Below are 21703 nucleotides of genomic sequence, written 5' to 3' on the forward strand. Positions count from 1 at the left end.
TCGTCCACACTAAAACGACAAATTAACATGAAGACTCATTATAAAAGTCAAAAGTTGAACTTCCAAATGTTCCCCGTAAGATTACTCAACTATGAGATGACAAAGCATTAAGGAAAAAAAAAAAAAAAGAAAGAAAATTGAGTATCCTGTGACAGAAGCCTTACCATTTTTCCACTCCTGTTTGACACACTGATTAATGCCAAAAAAAAAACTGGTACATCAAGTCAAGATGGCAGTTAAAGTAACTGGCAACTATACTCCACAAATTGTCTGTTGAGGAAATGGTGCCAACCCTCACTATTAATACAATCTAAGGCTCACTTGCTCAGGAGCATCTCAAAATCACCAAACTTAACATCTTGCTTAATGACTTTCCTTCACTTTCAGAAGAAAACAAAGATTCATAGAAATAACGAGAAGTAACTGAACCTATGAATTCCTCTGGCCCCTTTGTATTCATGTGAATGAACTAAGGACTCCGTGAAGCAGCTTGGTTTGGATTTGGTTAGTAGCACAAACTACTAACCATTTCACCACAAAAGATTTTTTTCAAACTTATGTTTCCAAACAGGAAAAATAAACCATTGCTATACTTTTGGCAGCAGTCATATACAAAAGTTTGATTGCAGAGACTGAGAGACGAGACTAAATTATTTGCATACCTTCAGATAAGTACAAAATTCAGCATTTCAGACAATCCAAAATACACTTTTTGAAGTATATATATATATGTATATATATATTAACTATGGACAAAATCTCCCCACAAAGTTTATCAATAGCCTCTTATCATATCGCCTGAAATAAGAAGGCAAAGGGGAGAGGCAGTATCTTTAAACTTCAATATACTGAAGAAGACTGTTGCAGTTATCTTATTTCTCTTCTACAAAGAGGAAGGACAGTATCAGATATGTTAAAAATCGCCAAAGAAAATGTCAATAGTAGATATATTTGTTTCTAAGATTAAAGGGAGTTTGAAACCTTTGGTCATGAAACTCAAGAAGAGTCAGGCATACTGCTTCTTTTTAATTTGAAGGCCAATCCTGTGATGTCTAACACCTATACAAAACAACATTACTTGCAATTTGAGTTATAGTGACTTAAGGACTTCCCTGGTGGTTCAGACGGTTAAGTGTCTGCCTACAATATGGGAGAAATCATTTGTGCAATTGTACCAGAAAGCAATTTTCTAGTGGCCTATCCAGTCTATCATTACAAAAATATTGGAAATTAAGAGTGATTAACATGTGACTGTCATTCCAGATTGCAGGGGGAAAGCAAACAGCCCCATTATCCTGCAGGAAATAGGGTAACTCTGTCCATACAATCCACTTTAAGCCTTCTTCATTCTTGCATTATAGAGCAAGACAGTATTTACATTTGAAGAAAAGAAAGCAATTTAAAAACTACCTGTTAAAATTCAAAGTAATTATTTCTAAACTTAGTGCTAATAAACACGAATCTTGGGGCCAGTGGCAACTAACAATATTGAAAGCAGTTAAAGAGAAAAAAAGCAGATCCTTTTAAGATAGGATCCCTAAGAAACTCTTCACTCAAGCAGTGTAAAATGCCCTTTAAATTCTATCAAAGTTTTTTTAAAAAGTACACAACACAGTTACAAATGTCTATGTGTATAGGCCTGACACACAGGTGTGCATACAAGAGACTCAAATGCTTTTATCAAAATGGCTCAGTAAAACATTCTCAGAAGCAATGAAAAAGATGTATTAAATAGTTACTAAACTGGAGACAATTGTCCAGGGAATGTTAAGGTTAAAGTCACAGGAAACAGCTGGATGCTAGGTCTTAGTGATGTTTGCAAGCCTTTTAAAGAGGAAATTTTACCAGTTCCTTATACGCCAGGCATCACCTGAATTGTTTTAAGTTCTCCTTGCTTCAAATTTCTTTAAAATACCAAAAAGTTTGATGCAGTATCTTCAAGAATGACTCCCCATCTGAGAAAAGCCTTGACAGAAGTTTTAGGTACTAAAATATATCCCCCTAAACTGTCCGAAAGTCATCCTTCGCCCCAGATCCCAGTGTGCAAAGCTTTACCAGTTACTGGCTTCTGAACACAGGCACACACAACTTCAAATGAGTTACCAGATGAATTGGAGTTGGTAAACAGTAGCAGTCAGCACTGGGTTAAGATCTGTGTAAAAACTATACTACCAGCTATTTTATTGTATTGTTTGAAAAACTAGAGGGGGTGGGGATAGGATTCCGAAAAACAGACTGAAAAATAACACCATTAGTAAGTGGCAAGGATAGTCCATGTGCTGTGGTTTTAATTCAAACTCTCAAGGGCAGCCTGCTGGTAAAAGTACACAAACACCCTCTGTATTCTTAATACCTGCTTGTTTAGCCGGGTAGTCCTTTGTCTCTACAAAAATCAGAATGTACAGGGAGAAATGAAACTCCGTATTTCAGACTACCGATTTCCAAATAACCTAGATTGTGTTATTTCCAGTTTGAACATGTTTACATGGATACCACCCCAAAGACACTATGTTAGTAACATACTTGCGTAGAGAAAAACTCAAGAAATTTTTCATTTTCAACTTGTACTGAAAAACCATGTTATTCTTCCTACAGCCAAAGAATTATTAAAGAGCTTTATCATACGGGTTAGTGGGGCAATCTACACTCCAGCAAGAAGTGTTCATTTGTTTCATTTAGGTTCTTTGTATTTATCTGAAGTCTGAAAATGATGCATCAAGAACTCAGCATTTCAACTTGAGAATAAAAATGCAAACATACCTTTTGTTGAATTCCAGCTTAAGTGATTTTTTATGTAAATCTTGCAGCTGATGAAAGGCAAAATAGCAACCAATCTCTGCAGTGATTAGTCTGGTCTTTAAGACTATGGGTCACCTGCCCCAGGATTTTCTAAATGAACAAGGAATCCATGGGGCAAAATAACTTTTTCAAAGGTGGGCCAGAATGGAACGTTTCTCTCTTCACTTCAACAGGGAAGCAGTGAAATGTAATCCTTTGAGTAACTCTTTTTGGTTGATGTTACCTTTGTCTCATCCTCATTTCATGCCATTAGCTTGGGACTGGGTCCAATATTTCAACTTTAGAACTTTTCTTAGAAAAAGTATGTTACCCCTCTAACACCTAAATTTGTATACAAAAATCATCTTTACTCCTTAACAAATGTTTTTCAGCATGACCAGTGTGCAACTGACATTCACATGGCTTACAGAACCTGAGTCTTTTGAGAAATGTATTTCTTTTAGCTGAACCTCTATAATCATGACAAGAGATTGATTAAAATGCCAAGATAAGAAACAATTTATTATAGAGAGAAGAAAAATTTCTCATCCAAAATATAGAAATCTGTACAACTTTGCCACAATCAATATACATGAACTGTACAAATTTACACCAGTTCATAATTTACCAAATAAAAGATGACTAACAAAGTTCACAAAATAGATGGTGGTTTGTGGAAAAGACTTTTACCCAATTAAGTACAAGGAGAGTTACAAACCAGACCTCCACTTTCTAAAAATAAGAAGTTTACTCAGTCTTAGAAAACTACAAGCTAGCAAATGTACAGAGAGCTGGCTGGTGCTAACACCACAGTTGAGACAGTGTCTTTTTAAGGGTCTTTTTTTTTTTTAAAGCCTGTTGCCAAGGCAGATTCTGGTCACTTGCTACTTTCAAGGCCAAAAACACAATACAAGGTCTGACCATTTCCCCAGGTCATGCTTACTAGTTTGTCTTATATACATTTATACATATTTAAGTGCTAGGTAAAAGTCTTGTCATAAAATTTCCAGTATTTCCATGTTTAAAATGTTGAGCTTTCCTATTGAGCTGCCAAAAAGGATAACAAGTTTTAAGAGTAATAGTGCAAATCTTCTCTGCAAGTTCTACTGCAAAGAAATACAGATTTGCATTAAAGGGACTGACGTAAAAATTTAGGTATCATGTCTGGGAGAAACTGAAACCATCCTAGGACTTCACTCCTAGCAAATAAGATGATCATTTACTTGGACTCACAGGCTATTAAAATCATTGAAAGGTACTGTCCAAACTATGGCACTGTCACTTAAAAAAATTTTTTTACCACTCTATCTTGTGCCAGATCTTCACAGCTGTGACATGGTTTAAATTCCATAATCCATCCCCAAGGGGAGCCCACCCAAAGCAAAAATCAAATTTATCCATCCATTATAAGATGATCCATCCATAGACTATATCTTAACCTGATACAGTCATCATATTGTAGTTTTTCGAAGGGCTTGTTCTGCCCAAGAGAAGTTCCTCCTTACAGCTGATTCTGCTGTCTACCATTTGCACGTTGGTGCTGTTTTGGGTGCTACCTCCTGCTGGTGAGGCTTCGTACAGCACACAGATGGAGCCATCCTCGCCGATTCTGTAGGACACTTCGTACGGGTCAACCCAGAGCGTGAGTTCACTTGGGAGAAGCCTGAACAGCTCCTGACTGCTCAGTCCAATCCGCTGCGCTGCCTGTCCAATCAGAGGATCCATTTTATGGTTGATGCGAATACAACGGTAACCTGATCCCTTGCAGGGCTTCTCTGGGAACCAGTGATGTTTATAATGTTCTACAGAAGAAAAGAGAGAAAACAATGCTTAGACGCCGTTACTGCCGGCTCCCGCCTTAGTCTCCTCCTTCCGTTGGCTCCTTTGAGTGAAAATGCCGAATATCAACTTTTTTTTTTAAAGCCCAGCATCGCATTCGCGGATGTGTGTGGATGGAAAACGAGCAGGGCAGGGTTTTAGAAATAACAGTTGCACGGGACAAAACAATCTCCGGGAACCAACCGGCTGAGCCGCCAAAACGGGAATCAGGCGCGCAGCCTGCGCCAGCCGGACGGCACTGGCGGCCAGGCGGGAACCTGTTTACTTTCTCCACCCAACCCTGGCCGCACACAATGGGGTTTATGACTTTGGAGGAGAAACGCCACCGGAGTGTTAACCCCGAAGGGAAAGAAAACAAGCCACCCTAAACCACACTCTGGGCAGGGCTGTAATTGTGCCGGTGACAAATCCGATGATTAATGGGCAAGGTTAGGAGGCGCGGGGAGACCGCACGTCCGTCCCGAGCGGGCTTCGGGGCAGCCGCGCCGTTTTACCCCCGGGCCCGACAGCCGAGCCCGCAACGGTTGGATCGGAGTGGGGGGAGAGAGCGTCGAACCCACCCCAGCCCCGCGGGTCCTTTGTCCCCCGAAATCCGCGGAACGTCCGAGGACCGCAGCTCCCGCCTCGGTCGGCTTTAGTTTCTTTGTTGTGCGTCAGTTTTCTTCTCCCCTCCGTTAGCCAACCGTGGGGGGACAGGGAGCGCCCTCGACCCAATCCCCAAACCCTCCCCGGGACCCGCCGTTAGCGGCCGCCCGGCGCGCCAGCCACCATCCCGCGGCCGGACTCGAGCGCGGTCGCCCGGGGCGCTACGGACACTCCCGCGGCCCCGACGGCCCGGCCCCGGCAAGTGCGGCCGCGTCCCTCCCCCCGCGGCGTCCCTCGCCCTCCTGCCACCACGGCCCGCTCACCTGCCAGCAGCTCCTGCAGGCTCTGGCTGAAGGTCTGCAGTTGTCGCTCGCTCGTGAGCCCCTTGGTGCGGAGGAACTTAGAGATGAAGGACACGGCGGCGGCGATCTCGCCTATCATGGTGGCGGCCCGACTGTAGAAGGGATGCATGGGGGCGGCGGGCGGGGGCGGCCCGGGGCGGCCGGGGCTCGGCGGCGCGGCCCCGACGGAGGAGCGGCCACCCCGGGCTCCCTCACAAGTCAGAGGGCTGAGAGGGAGAGAGGGCGTGAGCGGCGTACGGCTACTTTTTTTTCTCCTTTCTTTATAGTAAAAAAAGTTATTTTCGACACAGGAGGCGGCAGGAAAGTGGAAGAAACGAGCGACGGCGGCCTGGTCACATCGCTCGGACCTCCCCAGCCGCCTCCGCCTCCAGCTCCGCAGCCTCCGAAGCTCCCAACAGTTGCATTTCCAGCTCCGACGGGCTAAGAGATAAAGGGGTGGTGCAGCACTTTTTATAAAGCCACGGAAAGGAAGTGGCGTAGCTGGAGCGTGACGGCCGAGTCTAGCCAATCCAGAGATCGCACCATTGTGACGCAAGCAGATTCGGAGTCGGAGGGGGCGGGAAAAAGGGGCCAGGGGGCGGGTCCATAGACTGGGAAGAGAGGGAGGAGCTGACGTAATCCGCTTGTAAACAAATAAACCCCGGAGTGGCAGCAGGAGAAGGGGGAGCAAGTGGCGGGGGAAGGAAGAAACTAGGGGTGCCCGTGTGAAAGCCCCGCCCCCCCCCCAGCCCTAGCTCCTCCTTCCCGCTCCAGCAACTCCAGGCACCGCGCCAGCGCATCCTCTGCAAGAGTACTCTGCCCGGGCTAGCCTGCGAGGAGGCTTAATGCTGTGCAGATAAAAGCAGCCCGGCTTAGGCTGTGTACACCCGCGCCAGCGGCACGGATACGTCTGCATGGCAGTGGCCCGCTGACTGTACTCGGTGTTTACATCCTGTCCCCGACGCCTAGTCTACGTGGCTGGCTCCACGGACAGGATGAGCAGCGGGGTGCGGGTACCAGTGCTGAGGATACAGGGAGTGTGGAGAAAAGTGGAGCGAACCGGCTCTCGAGGGTTAGTAAGCCTTTTATGGTTGCTGTTCAGTGACATCAAGAGTCAAAAGGAGAGAAGAATGGAGTCCTTACTGAACCCATCTTAAAACTGATAAGAAAGCCTGTTACTGAAGATAAGTATGGTAACCGTAACGTTTAATCTATAAACAGAAAAAAATCTATATAATGCGTTTTACACCGTTTACGCACAAAACCGAAGGTTGTTTCTTTTTCTAAGCTAAGTAACTGTCTCAGCCTTCGCCTTTTGCTGTTCTTTATAAAACAAGAAAATAAAGATAAAATTTGAAGGTTGTGAGAGTACTAGGGCAGACATTTAAGGTTACTTGAAGTCCTACTTGCCAAACTCGGGGGCCGGGGGGTCCGCGGGAATACGAAGGCATGAGCCTGCTAAAGCGATTAGGCCTGCGAGAGGGTTAACCCGAACTCCATTAAAGAGGAGGGGAAAAGAAAAAAAAAAAAAAAAAGATGGTGAGCTGGGCAGATGGAGAAAGCAAACAAGAGGCAGAAGTTGAACTCTACCAGATGGAAATAAATATCCTGAGCTTAGCTGGTCATCAATATTGCAAAACACTGCTGAGCCAAAGGGTATAGAAATGAAGGGGAAAGTACAATTCACCATAAAGCAGTAGGAGAAAAATACTTGTTGTTTGAATGAAATATGTTAAACTGGGCTTGAAAGAATAGCTTTTAGGTTATTTTTTCATTTATACACAATAATTACACGTGAAATAAATACTTTAAAAGATAGTAAAACTGAATTATTTAAAAGCGTTGACATGAAAGTGTTTTCTTTGAATAAATGCATCAGTGCATAAAAAATAATGGTAAATAGATATATTCGTTTCCTTCTAGGACTCTGCAGATAGAACTGTGCTTAAAAGTAAATGTCATGGTAATTACTTCCCTAGGGATGTGAAACCTCTTGCATTACTCAAAATGGAGATAGGAAAACAAGTAAATCTTTAAAATTACCATAGCCCTAGATTTAGATTTTCTGATATCCTTCTAACCCCCACCACCCTTACTCATCTGCTCTGTTCGTTTCCATACACCATCAGTCATTCGAGCATTAGATTAGAAGTCAGGTGAGTTTTTCTTCTTCAAAAATTTTGAGCTTGAACTGACTCATCTACAAAATAGAAATAATGAAATTAACAAAATGTTAGGATCCAAATTCATTCCTGTCTCCCAGCCCATGTTTTCTCCACTGCTTTTTTTTTCTTTCATTGAAATGTATTTGAGGTACAATATTATGCTAGTTTCAAGTGTACTACATAGTGATTTAGCATTTGCACACACTATGAAATGGTCACTACTTTTAACTGCCTTCCCAGACAGCAGCTGGACCCTTTCTAAATGCTTCTTAAAATCAGTAGAATAGAGTTTAACAGAAAGTTGAACTCACATATTCTAGAAGGGGTTTTCCTCCCACTGTTTTCTATTGTATGTGTGTGTTTCCCACTTTAAATCATTCCTTTAAGAGAGAAATGGATTTAAGAAATTACTCTTTTAGACTAGGGTGATCTAGGGAGTACTCAGGAGGGAAAAAAGGAGGTAAATATTGGTCCTAAATGCAAGCTTTAGATAGTGGACAATGTTAATAGCTAATGGTTTTCAAATCTGGACATATATATGTTTAGTAATATTTTTTCCAGAAATTTGGTGAGGCTGTTCCCATCCAAGAAACTAGGAGGTATTTCTTGACATCTTGAATTTGTAAAGGCACTTTCTCATCTTGTTAATATGCTAAACTATAGGGTACTCCCAACTACTTAGAAACCCAACTCTTCATTCTGTGTCCTTAGGCAAGTTATTTAACTTCTCTGCATCGTAATCTCTAAAAAATGTAAAGGTTGTTATGAGGACTAAGTGGAATAACTTTGTTGTTTAGTAGCTCAGTCGGGTCTGACTGTTTTTGACCCCATGGACTGGCAGGCTCTTTGGTCCTTGGGATTTCCCAGGCAAGAATACTGGAGTGGGTTGCCATGTCCTCCTCCAGGGGATCTTCCCAACCTAGGGATCAAACCCAGGTCTCCCACTTTGCAGGTGGATTCTTTACTATCTGAGTCACCAGGGAAGCCACATACATAGACAGAAGACAGGCAGAGTGGGGCAAGGAGTGAGAACTGTTCTTGCTCCTCCTGCCTTCTGAAAATGTCACTCAGTCGCATCTGACTCTTTGCGACCCCATGGCCTGTAGCTTCTATCCATGTAATTCTCTAGGCAAGAATACTGGAGTGGATTGCCATTCCCTTCTCCAGGAGCTCTTCCCCACCCAGGGATCGAACTTGGGTCTCCCACATTACAGACAGCTTCTTCACTGTCTGAGCCACCAGGGAAGTCCTTAGATAGATAGATAGGTATATTAAATTGCCTGTGATATATATAATTATCAAATTAATTTCTAAAACCTATAAAATTTTCAAAGCACTATTAAAAAAAAAAAACACTTTAAGGAATATGTCAAAACAATCCAGAAACCTGGGTTTCAAAATAAATCTGCGAGTGACAAATGTCAGATCTTTGGAATGCTTAAGAGTTCAGAAGGTACTTTCTATAGAGGAAACTATCAAGCAACTAGAGTCCTCAAAGGGCTGGATTATATTCCCATCCCTTAGTTCAATTGTTACCTGAACAGTTTACTCTGAACTAACAAATCATAGCACCCTGTAGACTTTTTGAGTAATTGTGTTAACCAAGAAAGGGATAGATAAAAAAAGAAAATTTTATATAAGGTGAGGGAATGAACTTCTTTCTCTATTTCATAGACTAGTAAAATTTAGGAATCAACACAAGTTTGAAAATCTTATTTTGCCAAAGACGTTATTTAAAGAATTACATTATCATCTGCTGTCACTATCATTTTGGGGCAAAGATGATGTTTTAACACGCCCAAAGTAAGAAAGGTATCCATATCAGAAAATAAAGCATGGTCTTTTTAAGTTAATACATTTTAAGTTACTAAATGTCACCTTTTGCATTTCAGCCTTTGGGAACTCATCAAAACTATTAATCTATGAACAAGAGAACACTAAATTAGGCTTTTATGCTATTCATTGGATATGCTATTCCTACTGCCTGGAAGATCCCCTCCCCTTTTTTTTTTTCCCTAGCTAATATCTGCTTATCGTCCAAGAAGACTTCCCTGACTCTCTGGACTTGTGTAAGTGTCTACAGTATTCTGCTTCCCCTTGCCCTCGCCCTGGTACTGATCAGACATACTAGATTTACTGTGTTTATTAATCCCTTTTCCTTTCTGGTCTGTACATTCTCACAGGGCAGGCATCTTCTGTCATTCACTATTGTGAATGCCTAAGAAACAGGCCAAGACATAGTAAATGCTGTTGACTGATGTTAAATAGACATCTAAATACAAATGAGTCCATCAAAACCATGACTTGCAAACACACACACACACACACACAAAACCCACAAAAAAACAAACAATAACAAAAAACAACGTGACTTGCAGTTTGTCAGCTGACAGATCACACAGAGCAAGTTGTCTTGCTTAAAATCCGACAGTCAATATTTGAGAAGATAAGTAACTCACCTCTGTGGCACTGTCTTTCTGGCTCCCATGAGTGTTAGATTACTCCATGGTGTTTTAGATAAATGTTGTTTTAGGATAGGCTGCATTTCCAAAGCAAATGAAATGGAGACCAAAGTCACTTGGATATGCTGCTTAAGAAACACTGTGGAAGTCTCCACATCGCTCCCATTTAACGTTTCTTATCTTATTTCTCCACGTGTTATGTAGACACATTTTAGTATTTTTATATATCAGATTACACAGGACTGTCATCTGCCAGTCTCTCACATTACCCTTCTCTCCTGAAGTTGTTCACAAGGAGTCCTTCCTAAGCTCCGGGCTTCCACTTCATCCCTGTGATCCTGGCTTCCTGCATTATTGCTAGGAAAGTCCCAGATTTTTTTTTTTTTTTTTTAATGGCTGTATTACAGTTCACAAGGTTGTCCAGTAGGCCTCCCCCACCACCCTTTCATGTCCCCTTCCTTAAATTCCCGCTCAGCAAAGGTTTTACTCTTTATCTGGCCCCTCCCTCTCCAAAGGCACCTTTAGGCCCAGAGACTCCCTTGCTGAGCTGGATGAGCCTCCTTGTTGCTGAAGGCATTCACTAAAGTATTATCTATTGTGTCCTCTGTTGTGAATTTACTTCCAGAGTCCTAGGTGTCCTTGGTGCTAGCTTTAGAAAACTCACAGCTGGTTCAAGCAGGAGAGATCTTTACAGACTGTTAATAGCAAATAGAGACAGGGTATTTATTTTGGGGTGTGTATGGGGACAGAAGGAGATAAGGAAGCCAGTCCCCAAAGTGAGTGATCTCTGCTAAGTGATCTCTGGTCAGTGAAGTTGGCCCATAGATAAGTCTCTGGAAGGAAGAAAAAGAGGGGACCTGATCTGGAAGTATTTTAAAGACTTAAACCACTATGAGGAAGATAAACATTGCTGAAAAAACTGGTGAGTAAATAGGGCCATAGTTACCTGGCAGTGAGGGGAGAGTGAGTGTTTTGGGCAGGGAAGTGAAATGATCACATTTATTTTTTGGAAAGTCCTAAGGATGATGCCCATCAAAAAGACTTCCCTGGTGGCTCAGACGATAAAGCATCTGTCTACAATGTGGGAGACCTAGGTTTGATCCCTGGGTCGGGAAGTTCCCTGGAGAAGGAAATGGCAACCCACTCCATTACTCTTGCGTGAAAAATCCCATAGACAGAGGAGCCTGGTGTCTCTGGGGTCACAAAGAGTCGGACACGACTGAGCGACTTCACTTTCACTTTTCAAGGATGATGAATTAAATTGGGGTCATTTGAAGTGACATATCTTTGTCTCTAATTCTTATTTAAATCTTTAAATAATTAAGCTTTCATCTCTTCAACTAGAGACTTAATGCCTTTTGTTTATTCTTTTCTTGATTATCCATGGGAATCAGACCACTTTTAGGAGCCTCCCCACCTGCCAACCTGCTTTGCTTTGCTTAGATATGAATTCAAGGGCACAAACTAAGAGCCTTGTACTAGGTTTAGATCAAGAAACGTAAGAGAACTAGAAATCAGACAGTGACAAGTATAGATTTGGGGCAAAACTGTTCTTCTTGTTAAAGCAATTGGGAAAAAGGATTAAAGAGTTGCTTCTGAGTAGCAGTAACAATTTGGAAAACTCAGCAGTGGCTACAGGACTGGAAAAGGTCAGTTTTCATTCCAGTCCCAAAGAAAGGCAATGCCAAAGAATGCTCAAACTACCACACAGGTGCACTCATCTCACACGCTAGTAAAAGTAATGCTCAAAATTCTCCAAGCCAGGCTTCAACAGTACGTGAACCGTGAACTTCCAGATGTTCAAGCTGGTTTGAGAAAAGGCAGAGGAACCAGAGATCAAATTGCCAACACTCGCTGGATCATCGAAAAAGTAAGCGAGTTCCAGAAAAACATCTATTTCTGCTTTATTGACTATACTAAAGCCTTTGACTGTGTGGATCACAGTAAACTGTGGAAAATTCTGAAAGAGATGGGAATCCCAGACCACCTGACCTGCCTCTTGAGAAACCTATATGCAGGTCAGGAAGCAACAGTTAGAACTGGACATGGAACAACAGACTGGTTCCAAATCGGAAAAGGAGTACGTCAAGGCTGTATATTGTCACCCTGCTTATTTAACTTACATGCAGAGTACATCATGAGAAACGCTGGACTGGAAGAAGCACAAGCTGGAATCAAGATTGCGGGGAGAAATATCAATAACCTCAAATATGCAGATGACACCACCCTTATGGCAGAAAGTGAAGAGGAACTCAAAAGCCTCTTGATGAAAGTGAAAGAGGAGAGTGAAAAAGTTGGCTTAAAGCTCAACATTCAGAAAACAAAGATCATGGCATCCGGTCCCATCACTTCATGGGAAATAGATGGGGAAACAGTGGAAGCAGTGTCAGACTTTATTTTCTGGGGCTCCAAAATCACTGCAGATGGTGACTGCAGCCATGAAATAAAAAGACGCTTACTCCTTGGAAGGAGAGTTATGACCAACCTAGATAGCATATTCAAAAGCAGAGACATTACTTTGACAACAAAGTTTCGTCTAGTCAAGACTGTGGTTTTTCCAGTGGTCATGTATGGATGTGAGAGTTGGACTGTGAAGAAGGCTGAGTGCCGAAGAATTGATGCTTTTGAACTGTAGTGTTGGAGAAGACTCTTGCAAGTCCCTTGGACTGCAAAGAGATCCAACCAGTCCATTCTGAAGGAGATCAGCCCTGGGATTTCTTTGGAAGGAATGATGCTAAAGCTGAAACTCCATTACTTTGGCCACCTCATGCAAAGAGTTGACTCATTGGAAAAGACTCTGATGCTGGGAGGGATTGGGGGCAGGAGGAGAAGGGGATGACAGAGGATGAGATGGCTAGATGGCATCACTGACTCGATGGACGTGAGTCTGGGTGAACTCTGGTAGTTGGTGATGGACAGGGAGGCCTGGCGTGCTGTGATTCATGGGGTCGCAAAGAGTTGGACACGACTGAGCGACTGAACTGAACTGAACTGAAAATCACTGCAGATGGTGACTGCAGCAATGAAATTAAAAGATGCTTACTCCTTGGAAGGAAAGTTATGACCAACATAGACAGCATATTCAAAAACAGAGACATTACTTTGACAACAAAGGTTCATCTAGTCAAGGCTATGGTTTTTCCAGTGATCATGTATGGATGTGAGAGTTGGACTGTGAAGAAGGCTGAGTGCCGAAGAATTGATGCTTTTGAACTGTGTTGGAGAAGACTCTTGAGAGTCCCTTGGACTGCAAGGAGATCCACCAGTCCATTCTAAAGGAGATCAGCCGTGGGATTTCTTTGGAAGGAATGATGCTAAAGCTGAAACTCCAGTACTTTGGCCACCTCATGTGAAGAGTTGACTCATTGGAAAAGACTCTGATGCTGGGAGGGATTGGGGGCAGGAGGAGAAGGTGATGACAGAGGTGAGATGGCTGGATGATATCACCGACTCGATGGACGTGAGTCTGAGTGAACTCCGGGAGTTGGTGATGGACAGGGAGGCCTGGTGTGCTGTGATTCATGAAGTCGCAAAGAGTCGGACATGATGAGCGACTGAACTGAACTGAACTGAACAAAGATCATACAAATTAACATCATTGAAGGTGAACCAGACACTGTACTAGGTATTTTATTTAATTTTTTGCATTTGCAAAATCAATTCAGTCATGTACGACTATTTGTGACCCTATGGACTGAAGCCCGCCAAGCTGCTCTGTCCATAGGATTTTACAGGCAAGAATACTAGAGGAGGTTGCCATGCCCTTCTCCAGGGGATCTTCCCCATCCAGGGATCGAACCTGCATCTCTTACATCTCTTGCATTGGCAGGCGGGTTCTTTACCATTAGTGCCACCTGGGAAGCCCATTTTATTTTTACTTTTTATTTATTTATGTATCTATTTATTTTTGGCCATGCCACTCTACTTGTGGGATTTTAATTCCCCAACCAGGGAATGAACCTGGGCCCTCAGCAGTAAGACCATATAGTCCTAACCAGTGTACCAGCAGAGAATTCCCGTGTACTAAGTATTTTAGAGGCATCCCATTTAATTCTCCCAGAAATACCACCAGGTAAGTATAATTGTCTGCATTTAACATGTGAGGTTTCAGTCCTAAAGAAAATAAGTAATTTACTCAAGGTCTTAACAACCAGATTTAAACCCTCAAGTCTACACTACAAAACTTGGAGGCAAATTCCTGATACCTTTTCTAAAGGGATCATGAGAAATAAAATCTTATAAAGGTATAAAACATTTTGGAAATTAGTAGAGATGGTAGAAAGGAAAAAAAAAAAAAACTCAAGGCTGCTTAGGAGAGTTCTCATGGCTGACATATCCTGGAAAATACAGCTATATTTCTTAAAAGGCTCCCTGAAAAATGAATCAAAGGACATATTAAAACATTAATCTGCCAAATAAAATAAGTTCACTGGAATGAAAACTATCCCTAGGGGCAGATAAGAGAAAGTAGAAAAAAAAAATACCTTCTATTTTAGACTATTTTAGCATCTCGCTTCTCCTTTGACTTAAATTGGCAGAAGGAACTAGGAAGTGGGTCGGCCCCACAGTCCTCCAACAATTAAGTGGAGTCCAGTGAGCTTTGAGGGCTTTGGTGAAAGAGCTGGAGAGCAGCAAGAAGGGTTGCTTTTGTGTCTATCTCTTCTTCTCGCCAGCTTCCCTGGTGGCTCAGTGGTAAAGAATCCTCCTGCAATGCAGGAGATGCTAGAGACAGGGGTTCCATCCCTGGGTGGGGGAGATCCCCTGGAGGAGGGCATGGCAACTCACTCCAGTATTCTTGCCTGGAGAATCCCATGGACAGAGGAGCCTGGCGGGCTATAGTCAATAGAGTTGCAAAGAGTCAGACACGACTGAGGGTGTAACACGCTGCTGCTTCTCATCCTTCCTTTTAGCAGACCCTATGATTTCACTTACTTTTTTTTCTTTGTAAAGCTGCCACCATCTACTCTGTCTCCTGGGGCAATCCCCCACTGTTCAGGCTTATTGGATGTTTATCTGCATCTTCCCAGCACCAACAGTCTACTTCAGTTTTACAGTTTAACAACAGTGTGGGGAAAGAGATGATAAGAATCAACTTTGGAAAATTGAAAGCCTTAAGGAATCATACAAAGTTCTTATAAGTTATGGCCCTGGCCTAACTATAGTAGTTATAACTTTCTGAATATGGAAGACACAGATCTCCCTTTCCTGCCAAACCCATAGGGCAGCCAGGTTTCAAAGTGTGAACCCAGGCTAGCCATCTCAACATCACCCCAGGAAACTGATAGAAATGCAAACTTTGGGCTCTAGACCTGCTAATAGAGAAACTCGAGGGGTGGGGTTCAACAGTTTAGCACTAATGTTCCAGGACAACTGCTTTAAAAAGTAAGGACAACATTTCTAATTTAAGTTCAGCAAATAGGACTTACTTCCCGGTGGCACAGTGAATAAAGGAATCCATCTGCCAATGCAAGGGACATGGATTTGATCCCTGGTCCGGGAAGATTCCACATGCCTTGGAGCAACTGAGCCCCTGTGCAATCACAGCTGCTGAAGCCCGTATGCCTAGAACCTGTGCCCCACAAGAAAAGAAGCTACAGCATTGAGAACCCTGCGCACTGCGACAAAAAGTAGCCTCCGATCACTGCAACTAGAGAAACCCCACATGCAACAGTGGAGACCCAGGTCAGCCCAAAACTAAGTAAATAAATAAAATCTCTCTTCTCACTAAAGATAAATAAATAAAACCAGCAAACAAACTTCATAGCCAGGCATATACTATCTCAAATAGAAATCTTGTCCCTTAAAAGAAAAAAACTAGCATACTCATTTAATATGTAAAAGCTGCCTTTTAAGTATCAAATATGTTCTAAGTGAGTGGTTATTTGCTTTTCTGAGGTTCTGCAGTCTGGGTAAAATGCATTTTTCTCAGCTTCTGAAACAATAGGCAAGTGAGAGTGTACAGTGATGTCCCTATGTTACTCTCAAAAGAGAAGCTAATATTCAGGAAGCTTGATAAGATAATCATCTCATCAAATGTTGGTATAGTCCAGGCCTTTATTTTCACTTTTAGGAAAAGCAGTAACGTCCTTTTTAAGGAACTTGAATTTAAAATAAGTAGGGACTTCCCTGGAGGTCCAATAGTTAAGACTCCAGGTTTCCACTGCAGGGAGTATGGGTTTGACCCCTGGCCTGGCCCACATGCAGACCCTACATGCCAGTCTGTGTGGCCAAAATAAATAAATAGATAAAATCTCAAAGTAAATTAAGGTTTACATGCATTAAGTAATGTCGCTTCATCCCTTTCTAAATGTCCAGCTAAAACAAAGGAGCATCCAAGTTGCAAAAGTAAGTGTGATAAATAAATACGAAGCCCTACATATAGATATCCAACGTGATTGTGAAAACCATCATCACGCATTTGGATATACTTTAGCAGGAAATTCAAGGGTTGAAATCCCATTGGAAAATGCAATTTAGGATGTATTCATCTATAAGGCATAGCAAGTTAGATACAAATTTCTGAAAAAGACTATGTTCTAGCTATAGAGAAGTCCTCTAAAGAAAAAAAAAGGGAATGGGGAGGCTATGATTAGCATGTCAAATTGCATTATATTTTCTAAAGGGAATAAAGTAAGAAACTTCCTATTATGTTCTCATCCACTTGGCTAGTAAATTCTTATAAATGAAGCAAAAGCAATCTTCAGCCTAGATAATAGTTATAATACAGTTTGATGTAGTCAAATGCAAAAGTAAAGGGTCCATCATTAGCATTACTGCATGTGCTGGAAACATTCTATATTTGCATGTGTTTTAATAGAAGTCTCTTTAAGTCTTTCCATCATTTTCAACAAAACATAGGAAACATTCTCAGCTTCTGAAAACTGATTTGAAGTTTGTGGTGACCACCGTCAAACTCAAGAAATGGTCTGTCTCCCTGTTGTTTATAATGACTGACCTTACTCTTTATTGCATAAGTAGATTTCAAACATTGAAACCGTAGTAAGAGATACAGCACTCAGGAATGGATCTCCCTGTAGAAACAAACCTCTCTGTACAGTCTTTAGATGGTGGGAGCTGTGAGAGTTAAAATGAGCACTTTTATCTTTATCCTTGAAATTTCTATCCTTAGTCCCCTTGAATGGATGATCTCACCTTTTGGAAAAAGAGCTTTATTGAGATATATTTTCCATAAAATTCATCTGTTTCAAGTGTACCTTTCAATAATTTTGAGATCACGTATCAACTTGTGCAACCATCACCATAATCAGTTTCAGAACATTTTCATCTCCCTCAACAAAATCTCAATCTTAACCTTGGCCCTCCCAGTCCCAGGAAACCAATAACCTACTTTCTGTCTATAGATTTGCTCATTCTGGACATTTTCTGTATGGAAATCATAGAATCCATGGCCTTGTTGCCGGAGAATAGAACACAGAGAGGATGGTCATGTCCCAGGTCTCAGGCGAGGCCCTGGGACAGGCCACCAAGTGAGGTTCCTTGGCTTCCATCAGGAAAGAATTCAAAAGCAAACCATAGGGATTTATTTAGAGAGATACACATTCCATAGGCAGAATGTGGTCCATCTCAGAAGGCAGCTGCTTAGTCATTCAGTCGTGTCCAACTCTTTGTGACCCCATGGACTATAGCCCACCAGGCTCCTTTCTCCATGGGATTCTCCAGACAAGAATACTGGAGTGGGTTGCCATTTCCTTCTCCAGGGCATCTTCCCGACCCAGGGGTCAAAACCCATCTCTTACGTCTCCTGCATTGACAAGCGGGTTCTTTACCACTAGCACTACCTGGGAAGCTCCTCAGAAGGCAAGTCAGTCAGTTCATTCACTCAGTCATGTCTGACTCTCTGCGACCCCACAGACTGCAGCACGCCAGGCTTCCCTGTCCATCACCAACTCCCGAAGCTTGCTCAAACTCATGTCCATCAAGTCAGTGATGCCAGCCAACCACCTCATCCTCTTTCATCCCCTTCTCCTCTTGCCTTCAATCTTCCCCAGCATCAGGGTCTTTTTCAGTGAGTCAGTTCTTTGCATCAGGTGGCCAAAGTATTGGAGTTTCAGAAGGCATGCTGCTGCTGCTGCTGCTAAGTCACTTCAGTCATGTCCGACTCTGTGTGACCCCATAGACGGCAGCCCACCAGGCTCCGCAGTCCCTGGGATTCTCCAGGCAAGAATACTGGAGTGGGTGGCCATTTCCTTCTCCAATGCATGAAAGTGAAAAGTGAAAGTGAAGTCACTGAGTCGTGTCCGACTCTTAGCGACCCCATGGACTGTAGCCCACCAGGCTCCTCCATCCATGGGATTTTCCAGGCAAGAGTACTGGAGTGGGGTGCCATTGCCTTCTCCTCAGAAGGCAAGAGTGGGCACCAAATATGGGGTGGTTAGTTTTTATGGGCTGGGTAATTTCATAGGCTAACAAATGGCAGGATTATCCCAACTATTTTGAACAAGGAACAGTGATTTAAAGAATTTGGCCACTTTTTGGCTTTTCATGGTTGGCCTTGGAACTGTCATGGTGCCTGTGGGTGTGTCATTCAGCATGCTGGTATATTACAATGAGCATATAATGAGGCTCAAGGTCCACAGGAAGTCAAATCTTCTGCCATCTTGTACCTAGCAGGTTCTAACCAGTTTATGTTGCATCCTTAACAGCTGTGTCTTTCTTTTAATGATTGTGCCCTGTCCTCTTGCCCTCTGTCTCAGACCTGTATCTTGTATCACACTTCTTCCACTTAGCATAAAGTTTTGAGTTTCATCCACGTTCAGCGTGTTGTTTCTCTGTTTGCTTGCTTGTTTAATTTATTTTTCCTGTTGTATCATACCAGAATTTCCTCTTGAATGAAATGCTACGTTAAGAAAGCTTCTTGTTATAGTTGCCTCCTAGGCTGACGGGCGGAGAAGACAATGGCACCCCACTCCAGTACTCTTGCCTGGAAAATCCATGGACAGAGGAGCCTGGTAGGCTTGCAGTCCATGGTGTCGCTAAGAGTCGGACACGACTGAGCGACTTCACTTTCACTTTTCACTTTCATGCGTTGGAGAAGGAAATGGCAACCCACTCCAGTGTTCTTGCCTGGAGAATGCCAGGGACAGGGGAGCCTGGTAGGAGGCTGATGGGGGCCAGCTCTGGGGGCTTCTACATCCTCTTTCCATGCCCCTTCCCCTTTAGACTTTTGTGTACCACCTCTAAAGCCTTCGGTATGTCATTTTTTCATGGGTAGACTGAGTCACTCCTCTCTTAGGTCATTGCCTGCTGCAGAATTAATGACTTACTCACTTAAGGTGCCTGGCATATTCCCCACACCCACACCCCAACATCACACTCCACGCAGAATAAGCCAAATGAAAGAAAAAGCCCTTTCCTCAAGATACTTACTTCAGAGGAGTCCTCAGGGGAGGCAGACATTGCAGGTAGGAAAGAGGATAATAAGGGCACTCCAGTTACATAGCCCAACTAAGAATGAAAATTGCCAGATAATTTAGCTGAGAGGACTTAGCTCAACAGTTAAACTCTTAACAGAAGCTTTATTTAGGCTCATTCTAACAAACAGGATCAGCAGACAAGTTCTTTTTAAAGAAAGTTCTCTTTCATCTGACTAAAAAGAAGGAACACATTTAAACCAAAACAGGAACTACTCTGGCAATATATGTGTAAAAAAAATAAGCACCCTATGGGGCTCTTTTTAAATTAGCCAGAGCGCACAGAGAACTCTTTGAAAAGAAAACTCTGGGGGGAAAATATTTTTCTTGATTTCATAAACACTCATTGTTTAATCATCTGAAGCAAGTGCAGACTTGTGATTAAGTTCCCCCACCTCCTAAAGGGATGAGATCTTTTAAGTCACCTCCTCTCCCATCCACCCCCATCCCCTGGCTCTATTTAAGGAGGCAAGAGAAGTAATTTGAAAACCAGCCTATCATGGAAGCAAGAAGTGACCCAGCAGGTCCTAGTTTCAAACTAGATACACAGAGGCAAGGCTGTGTCCCACACTTACGGCTCAAGAAGCTCTGGGTTTTTGCTGAATTGCTTCCGCAGTGCACTAATCAGTACTAAGTTGTTCGAATTCCATGAGGAGTGGATAACTGACTCCAGTTTAGTTTGCTGCTTTAAAAAAACAAAAGTGACTTCAAGGACACCATCCCTCCCCAGCCCCTCTTTCCCACACAGAAGGCAGTCATATAATTTAATTCAGGACACTCAGAACCACCAGGTGTAGCTTTCATTCCTAGCAGTTTTTCAGATCTGGACTTGCTCTAATGAGAACAGTTATGAGTCTTAAACAGGATCAAATTATAATTACTCAAAATTGAGGCAACTTGACATGAAGCAAATATCTAACAGATTTTTTAAGTGAATAAAAGCCTAACACAACATGTAAAGAAAGAAGAAAGAATTTTTACCGGGAATCTGGGTTTGAAGAACATTCTTGTAAATAAGAAATAAATTTACTTTTGAACTTCTTGGCGTCCAGGAGAAAGAGAAACACAACAAACTATATTGTTCTTTTGCTAACTTAAAAAAAAGACACTATTCCCTCCAAACTATATTAGCATTACATTCTGATACATTTATCAATTTATAATATGGAACAATTTTACATAATTTTATAAGAAATTCAGGAAAACATTTAGGTGGTACATTCTTACTTTGACCCTCCTCGCAAGAGCTGAGAATAAGTTCACTGTTAAATATCTGATGTATGAGTGTTCTGTGATATTCATAAGTTCATTTCATAAATTTGATTAACTAATAAGGTACTAGCTAAGCATTGAAGATCTGGCCACAAACAGAACAGAATGGTCCCACACATTATGGAATCTGATAGGAAGACAGAAATTAAATAGTGTAAGTGTGACATTTTTATAGCAGATTCTGAAAATTACTGTAAAAGAGAAATTTGTTGTTGTTTTTAGGCACTAAGTCCTGTCCAACTCTTTTTGTGACCACCACAGGCAACTCTGTCCATGGGATTCTCCAGGCAAGAATACTGGAGTGGGTTGCCATTTCCTTCTCCAGGGGATCTTCCCAACCCAGGGATCAAAACTGCACCTCTTGCATTGCAGGTGGATTTATTACTGCTGAGCCATACAGGTGCTCTGAAAGTCTAACTTTTAGAGAGATGGGACAGAAAAAACAATCAGAAAAATCTTTCCCACAGCAACAAGAAGTCAGAAATCTGAAAATGAGTAGGAATTAACCCACATAAGACCTGGGGGGGTGAAAATTACTCTCTAGACTAAGGAAACAAATTTACAAAGAGGACACAGGTTTGCCCAAAGCAGGATCATGTGGTCCTAACAGGGGGAGTGAGAAGAAACAGACCAAAAGTATGTGAGGCTAGAACCAGAGGCACCTTGTAAATTGCATTTAAGGTGCATTTAAGATGTTAATCTTATCCAAAAGAATAAGGAAGAAGTCACCCTAGAGTTCTAAGTGTATTATTACACCCATTAAGCACCAGAGCAATGAGAATTCTGGTATTAGTATTAGAAAATTAGAAAGTGACAATTCATTCTTAAGT

At 42.2% G+C, this 21703-nt stretch overlaps 1 protein-coding gene and 1 long non-coding RNA gene across 2 annotated transcripts; one reads left to right on the forward strand and one right to left on the reverse strand.

The window, feature by feature from the left end:
• Positions 1-3273: 3273 nt before the first annotated feature.
• Positions 3274-5986, reverse strand: BTG1 (BTG anti-proliferation factor 1). Its single transcript, NM_173999.3, has 2 exons — positions 5526-5986; positions 3274-4580 (listed from the first exon to the last, which is right to left on the reverse strand). The coding sequence occupies exons 1-2, from the start codon at positions 5671-5673 to the stop codon at positions 4213-4215; spliced, it is 516 nt and encodes a 171-aa protein (NP_776424.1). The 5' UTR covers positions 5674-5986; the 3' UTR covers positions 3274-4212.
• A 3706-nt stretch (positions 5987-9692) lies between these two features.
• LOC107132458 (uncharacterized) lies at positions 9693-21099 on the forward strand. The gene is made up of 2 exons (XR_003034679.2): positions 9693-9777; positions 15578-21099. It is a non-coding gene; the product is annotated as an uncharacterized lncRNA (long non-coding RNA).
• The last annotated feature ends 604 nt before the right edge of the window (positions 21100-21703 follow it).

This window comes from Bos taurus, chromosome 5, assembly GCF_002263795.3.
Source record: "Bos taurus isolate L1 Dominette 01449 registration number 42190680 breed Hereford chromosome 5, ARS-UCD2.0, whole genome shotgun sequence".
NCBI classification, from domain to species: Eukaryota; Metazoa; Chordata; class Mammalia; order Artiodactyla; family Bovidae; genus Bos; species Bos taurus.

Excerpts from the sequence above, each read along its gene's own strand:
- BTG1 (NM_173999.3), bottom strand. The coding sequence starts at position 5,673 with ATGCATCCCTTCTACAGTCGGGCCGCCACCATGATAGGCGAGATCGCC. Across the intron at positions 4,581-5,525 it reads CCTGCAGGAGCTGCTGGCAG|AACATTATAAACATCACTGG; the intron begins GTGAGCGGGCCG and ends TTTCTTCTGTAG.